This window comes from Alexandromys fortis, unplaced genomic scaffold, assembly GCF_014885135.2.
Source record: "Alexandromys fortis isolate MF-2015 unplaced genomic scaffold, M_Fortis_MF-2015_v1.1 scaffold_106, whole genome shotgun sequence".
NCBI lineage: Eukaryota > Metazoa > Chordata > Mammalia > Rodentia > Cricetidae > Alexandromys > Alexandromys fortis.
In genome coordinates, this window is record NW_026067980.1 from 2,563,362 (window position 1) to 2,571,116 (window position 7,755).

The following is a 7,755-nucleotide window of genomic DNA, read 5'->3' on the forward strand; positions in this document are numbered from 1 at the left end:
TTTCTAGAAAGCCAACACTCCCTCTAGTAAGACTGTCAGTTCATAGGCAGCAAAGCCCTCCAAGGTGCAACCAGCAGTGAGCACAACAGGTCTGTCCTGCAAGCTCACAGCGGAGCAGACGACAGAACATAGTGGATAAGCATTCAACCAGGCCACACCAGTAGTCCTGGGTTATAACTTGAACTTTGTATGTGTACCTTCTAATGACATGTAAACATGCCTAGAATTGAGGCTACTAGGCTATTATACTTTCAGGATGATTAATTAACATAGTTAAAAAAATCAAGACTATTTCCCTCCAAATACACAGTCACAAATCTTGAAGAGAGTTAACAGAATTTGGATTTGGCAGAACTAAGAGTTCACTGCCAATTCAAGCAAAAACTAAAGAGGACATATGCCAACATATGTCAGAACACATCGCTCACTGCACGCTTTCCTCTAGTTCTGAATCATCCCACACCCCATCTAGTACTATAGTGTCCTGGGTTCCCAGAATTCAGATGGGCAGTCTTGCACTATGGTCACTCAAGAAGTGGCTTCTACAGGCTAGCACAAGGACAAGAAGCCATCCTTTGGATCATTAATTCAACGGAAATTATTTTCCAGATTTCAAGACTATGAGTTTTAAATATCTTTTGGAAAACAAACTGTAGATCAGGACTTGTTAAACCCAGCCTGTGCTCAAACCAAGTTCATCTACAGAATACGTGATCTGTATCAAGGTACCGAACACAGTACCACTCATTACAGTCTAGACTGGCATAGTCATTGTATATGGTGGTCAGGCTGTTTCCTGATGTACCTGATGTTCTCTGCCAGGCAATCTGGCAGCAGTAAGCACAGCTAAGTATCTGCTCAACTGAACCGTCTGTAGGACTGGATACAATGGATAAATGCTACAAAGGAAACTTTCAAATCCTGAAAAAATGGTATTGACATCAAATCATCAAACAATTACATTTGTAGATAACAATCACACACATAAATCTAATGTGTACACAACACAGATGAAAAGGGAACAGACATTTAAATACACAGGGATCAGTAGTATTATATGTAATTTTTAGAAAAAAATCTGCCTTTGTCACACTTTTGGCAGTAAAAGGAAATGAACTAGTATGTTAGTGCTGAAGAGATGTTGGGATCAGAGTAATGTTTTATCTTTCATTAATCTATGGAATATATATACTTACTCAGCCATGAGTTTTGCTATGCGGTGGCAGTCATTCTTGTCATAAAACCAGATACTGTATATTGACACTTGTAAAACAAAGAGAAAAAAAGAGATAAGCATAAAGTTTTCAAGTTTGAGTACATGAACAACAAACATAATATGGATTTACCATCAGATCCTCAAATTATTAGTAATCCCTCTAAAGGAAAAAAGGATAAAATGAAGCACAAAACCTGTTCCCCAGAAGTCCATCAAAACCAGGACAGATAAAACATTCAAGATGTTAAAAACAAAAACCAAGTGAGGTACAGCAGCTATAATCCCAGCTACTCTGGAGGTTGAGGCAGGAGGAGTGCTTGTCCAGGGCCAGCCCGGGCAACTAAAGCTGTCTCAAAATAAAATTAAAAATCAGTCAGGGATAGCTCAGTGATGCTTAGGTCATCCTAGTAAAACACACACACACAGCCACTAAATATCAGTGTTTGGTAATGCTTAGATCACTCACAGTAAAACACACTCTCTCTCTGTTTTTCTCTTTCTCTCTGCCACTAAATATCAGTGTTTGGTTAGAACCTCCAGCTCACTCTTGCTTGATCTGGAAAGCCTCATCTTTTCCTCCCCCCGCCCCTCTCCAAACCTTGCCCTCTCAGAATCTCTAACAAAGAAAGGCACCAAAAAGCCCAGTTCCACATTCTTGGCAACTATTGCCACTTCCTCTCATGCTGCCACCAGCAGCTCCCCCCCCCCCCCAAGTGTTCCGCTTTTGACCATATTTGGGCACAGACTTGGCCTGTGGTGAACATGTCATTACCCCTCCCCTACAACCTATATAATCTCCCTGCTTTAGTTCGGGTGTATGGCTTCTCCAGCACTCATCTCTGAGACTGGAGAACCCACCTGAGAGTTACTTTGCTCAAATAGACCTGCTGTTATACTTTTTCAATTTGGCTTAATCTGGCTTCCTCTCATGCTGGATGGCACTCCCTTGGGCACTGAGCATACTTTTTAAATGTATTAACAGACTTGATATGTTAGTATTTAGTAGAGGATTTTTGAGTCTATGTTCATAAAAATACACAAGCTAGTAGGTTTTCATCTTTCTTTTGGTATTATTGTACTAGCGGTCTTATAGGAACATTTGAGAAGTATTCCTTTTTTTCCTACTCTTGGGAAGAGACTAACATTTGTATCGATGCTTTTGAATTTCTGGTAAAAACAATCTGGGCCTGGCTTTCATTTTTAGGAACTTGTAAATTACAAATAAAATTTCTTTAACGTGGTTCAGTAATATTCAAGCTATCTATTTTGTCTTGGTTGAGTACCATAGTTTGAGCTTTTCAGGAGTTATTCTATTTCTTCTAAGTCAGCAAGTGTTTATGAATGCAAATCTCAAGTTTCTAGACAGTTGCAGGATTTGCAATATCTCATCCCCCACCCCCGCCTGAGACAACTCTGATTTTGTTCTTTGACATTGGGCCTCATTTTGTAGCCTACGCTTCCTGGAATTCATGATCCACCCATCTCAGGATCCCCGTATCCTAAGAACTATAAGCATGTGGCATTATGTGCAGCTCTCGCTGTGTCAGTACTCCTGTTGGCTTTGCTAACATCTGTCTGTATTTCACACAAGCTCTCTGCCCCAGTGATTCCCTCACTCTCTCCAGCTTCACTATCTGTGTTCTTTGTGTTCATCGGTTTAAGCTTTGAGTTAATTTTGCATCTTTCTTCTTCCCTTGTCTTTTTTTTTTTTTTTTTTTAAAGATAAGGTTTCTCATGGCCAGGTTGGCCTTGAACTCCTAATCCCCCCACTTCATTTACCAGGTGCTTGGGATCATAGGCATGTGCCAGCACACTTGGCAACAGGAATTCAGAAGGTTCTCAGCCAGTGCTGCACAGAAAGGCAGACATTTCTCATGGCTTGCTAGGCCATTGAAACTTCTTAAAAATCATGTCCCAGGCCTGAATGGAGCCATAAGCCCCTCTGCCATTCCCATCCTGACTTCTTCCTGGAGGAGAGGGAGAACATCTCCCTGGTGGTCACTTATTAGCAGAGCTTCCGATCCTTGTCAGGTTTGCTTGGCTTCCCTAGTAAACCTGGCACAAGTCCCATGCCATCTATGGGAGGCCAAGTCCACCTGGGCTACCTTCTGCTGCTTAGGCAGGCTTGCATCGTGTTAAGACTGTGAGAGACATCTTCCTGCTGGGTTGGTCTGTGCGTCTGTCACAACCCCCATCACCCTCCTCTGGCTAGCCTCCAGAGTTCTTCATTGCTTTGCATTCTCTCCAGGTTTTACAGTTGTATTTATCAAGAAGAGACAAACCATTTGCTTGACTGTTCATGCTGTGTTGCATTTTTGTGGTTGGAAAACAGGAGTCTAAGAAGACAACTAGGTGGTTTATTAATAAAGCAGAGAAAAAGATTCGCTTTAGGATTATAGCTAGAACACAGGCTGGTGCATCTCGAAAGCATCTGTTTGCCACCCACACCTGGCACCTAGATCTCACTGCACTAGAAGTAAAATAAAACTAAAAAAAACTTTTTTCACATCTATTTATGTCTGCATCACAGCATGCTTGTAGAGGTCAGAGGACAACTTACAGGGAGCTGGTTCTCTCCTTCTACTATGTGGGTTCTGTGGCTCCAACTTAGGCAGTAGGCTTGGCAGTAAGTTCCTTTATATGTTGAGTCATTTTGTCAGCCCCATGACCCCCCCCCCCCCAACCTTCGAGACAGGGTTTCTCTCTGTTACAGCCCTGGCTGTCCTGCTCCGCCTGCCTCTGCCTCCAGAGGTGTAGGCAGGAAGATCAAGTTTGAAGCCAACCTGGGTCACATAAAGAGATCTTGTTTCAAATTTTTAAAAACCCCTTTTAAATAAATAATTAAATAAGCTCTGTGAAGATATTATTAGAACATATCGATCTATAAAGCCAATTGATAAAGGCTATTTATTTGCTGCATCCTGAATTGAGACCACCCTTCTGCAAGACTTCATGGCAAACCATCTGATCATCTGCAATTTATTTTTCATAAAAGTTAAGCTGGATTTTTCTACTGCTACTGCTGTGTGAATTAAGATATTATTAAACAGAGCAAGCAAATGGCTTCATCTTAATGAATGGAGAACATGAACAAGAATTTTTTCCCTACTCTGTTTACAAGGTTCCGTGTTCTGGCATGGAAAACCTCCAACCGCATGAAAACTGCGCTAAACTTTCAGAGTCCCGTGTGCCCACAGATCCTTATGGTACTCGGGCATAGAGCTGCTTCCCATGCCTGGGACCCATTTTTTATTAAAGTGATTCTTCTAGTCACAGAATTTCAAAACACTGCATGTGCTGTCAATGAATAGAAATTTTGTAATGTTTTAAATAATGCAAATTAACAAATTAACTTAGCTTTGACATCTCAATGGAAGGACACAGGAGCAGCCTTGCTAGAGAGAAGATGACGACAAATTATCTACTTTACTGGGTCTAGAAGCTGAATCTCACCCCACCACTAATTCAGAGCAAATCACACTAAGGCTTTCAAAGATTCCATATATGGAAATTACAGGCAATCACCTTTCTTTAAATATCCCTCTTCCTAACCTTGGCTCGGAACACCTAAAACACTAAAGCCCAGCTACAGCCACATAAGCTGCAGTGCGGACAGAGCGCTCCCAACACGCAGTGCATCAGGTGTGGACTGCAGCAAAGCTCTTTCTGGGCTAAAGGGCCAGGGATCCCAATTCAACAATTAGAATTTAAAATGAAAACCAGAGTAATTTCACCAGAGCTGCCAGCTTAAGGCAAATCTTCACTTAAGTTACCTCTTCCTCTTTCAAGAAATTCAATGTAATTTAGAAACAAGACATTTGCTTCTAACTTGTCCATTATCAGACAAACTGCCAAAAAAGAAGCAAACACTTTCAAAGGCATGTTTGCAGAAGAAACCCAGATAAGGAGGCCAGAATGATAGCTTAATGGGCAAAGGATAAGAGTGACACTCAATTCTGCCAGAAGCAGACCTGTAGAGGTTCAGAGACGCATCCAAGAATCAGTGCTGTCTGCCGCCAACATATCAAAAGCTCAGTGCATGCAACTGGCAAGAAGGCTCAGGGAGCTGCCACCAAGCCTGTCACTGCCACCAGTGAGGAAAAACAGATAGCCAAGACCGAGGACCTTGTCTCTCAGCCCAAGTTAAGCACTCTTAAAGAACCTACAATGAAAGGTCCTGCACATGCTGCCAACACTCCGTGCTAAGATGGCCTGACCTAATCTCCCCACTAACTGTCCTACAGACTCAGGCTTCTGGCAAGGCAGTACTATTCTGCCACAGCAAATAATGATTTGTACCCGTTTCAAAAACAGTTTTCCTCAAGATCAGGGGAACTAGCTGATGAATGCCACCACACATCTTGATGCTGGTCCCCAGACAGTCACACGCCATGGCAGCTACTGAAAAGGCAGGGAGCAGGATGTGGCTCTGCCGCCCTTCCATGGAAACACCCAGACAAGCGCTTCTCCTACTTTCCAATTGGGGGCCTTTCCTTTGGAAAATGAAAAAAATAACTGTTAAAAGCATTTGGATTATCTAAAATTGAGAAAAACTTATAAGCTGATGGGAAAAATGTTCTATTTCTCAGGAGTCCTACATGAGGACTGAGCTACTTAGGATAATTTGATATTTTACTCAGCTTTATTTAAGCTGTATAGGGTACACACAAGATCAAGAAAATGCAAAGTAATCTGGAGACTTGCCAAAGCCTTGAAGAATTCTAGAGCTACTGCAACTGACTCGTTTATCATTATACCTGACCCATTTTCTAAGATGATCTGGGGAGGCTGGTACTTTTCTTACTACTCAGCCAAGTAAAGTAGGAGGGCTCTAGTGGCAGTGTTAAGAGTTCTAAAACTTCTGAGGGCTGGAGAGATGGCTCTTGGGTAAGGGACTGATCTAACCCAATCCCTGGAGTTCACATGGTAGAAGAGAACTGACTCCCTGCTAGATGTCTTCTGATTCTGCCATATTATCCATATGGTATTGTACACACACACACACCCATGTGAGCACGCACATGCACACACAACAACAACAAAGAATTAAGAAAAGAAAAAGATCTATGAATTTCTGGGCTGGAGATATATAGCTCAGTGATAAAGCACTTGCCTAGCAGGAGAAAGAGAGAGGGGAGAGAAAGAGATTTCTGAGTACAATTCCTACTACTGTGAAAACAAAAACCAAACCCCCAAAGTGGAAATAGTTCTAAAGATATAAAGAGGGGCTGGAGAAATGACTCAGTGGCTCATTGCTCATACAGAGGACCTGAATTCAGTTCCTACGACCCTTATACCTCCAGGGGCTCTAACAAATTCTGACTTCTGAGGGAACATATATACATACATGACACATATAAACTCAGTCAGACACATGTAAATAAGATTTACAGATATGAAGATTTCTTATAATAGGAAGCAAAAAAAAAAACCCCAAGAAAATCAGCTTTCAATATATTCAAATACGCCTTAATAATCTGAAATGGAACATTGCAGCTATATAAAAAGCAGTCTGCTCCAGCTAGCAAGAACACAAATGTCTCTACACTGATGACAGATCTTTTCAGAATAAGCCTGGTAGGCCCTGTGCAGAGCCAAAGACAGACTGGCCTTTGACTTGAACAGGAGATACTTGGAGGCTGCCAACACTTAGGAAATGAGTGTGTGCTGTGCATCTCAAGAAGGTGGCAAAGGTGGCTTACCCTTCAGTCCGAGAGTAGTCACCCAGAACAAAGCACACTAATATGGTAGGAGAGGAGCCCAAATCTTCAAAGTTAAGTGAGATCATCTACTTACTGAACACTGGGTAGAAAATTTGAATCATGTGATTTAAATTGCTACTCTGCAAGCATCTCGGCTTATTTGATGAGCTCTGAGTAGGATTCAGGCCGGTGAAACGGTCACTGGATTAATTAGGGAACAAATTCAACAGCGCTATGACTGACGCTCCTATTTAGCTAAGTTTTTCCCCTTTCTTTTTTTCTTCTTTGAGACAGGTTTTCTCTGTGTAACCACCCTGGCTGTCTGGGAACTTGCTCTGAAGAGAAGGTTGGCCTCAAACTCAGGGATCCGCCTGCCGCCTGCCTCTGTCTCCTGAGTGCTGGGATTAAAGGTGTGTGCCGTCATCATTTGGCTCCCATTTATCAAAATTTTCCTTCCTTCCTTCCTTCCTTCCTTCCTTCCTTCCTTCCTTCCTTCCTTCCTTCCTTCCTTCCTCCCTCCCTCCCTCCCTCCCTCCCTCCTTCCTTCCTTCCTTCCTTCCTTCCTTCCTTCCTAAGGTTTCACAGAGATCCCGCCTGCCTCCCATTAAAGGTGTATGCCACCATCGCCTGGCTCAAAATTTTTTTCTTAAATGAAAGGTAACTCGGGGCTGGAGTGATGGCTCAGAGGTTAAGAGCACTGGCTGCTCCTCCAGAGGTCCTGAGTTCAATTCCCAGCAACCACATGGTGGCTCCAAACCATCTGAAAAGAGATCTGGCGCCCTCCTCTGGCGTGTGGGTATGAGACAGAAAGTTGTATACATAATAAATAAAAATCTT

The 7,755-nt window shown here is 42.4% G+C and overlaps 1 protein-coding gene across 3 annotated transcripts in view; it reads right to left on the minus strand.

Moving 5' to 3' along the window:
• The window catches only part of Dcp1a (decapping mRNA 1A), a 48,097-nt gene that overhangs the window by 23,096 nt on the left and 17,246 nt on the right, over window positions 1–7,755 (minus strand). For all 3 annotated transcript variants that reach the window (XM_050158060.1, XM_050158062.1, XM_050158061.1), the window contains exon 4: window positions 1,197–1,263. In XM_050158060.1, coding sequence (XP_050014017.1) covers window positions 1,197–1,263 — 67 coding nt within the window. The remainder of the gene's footprint in view (window positions 1–1,196; window positions 1,264–7,755) is intronic.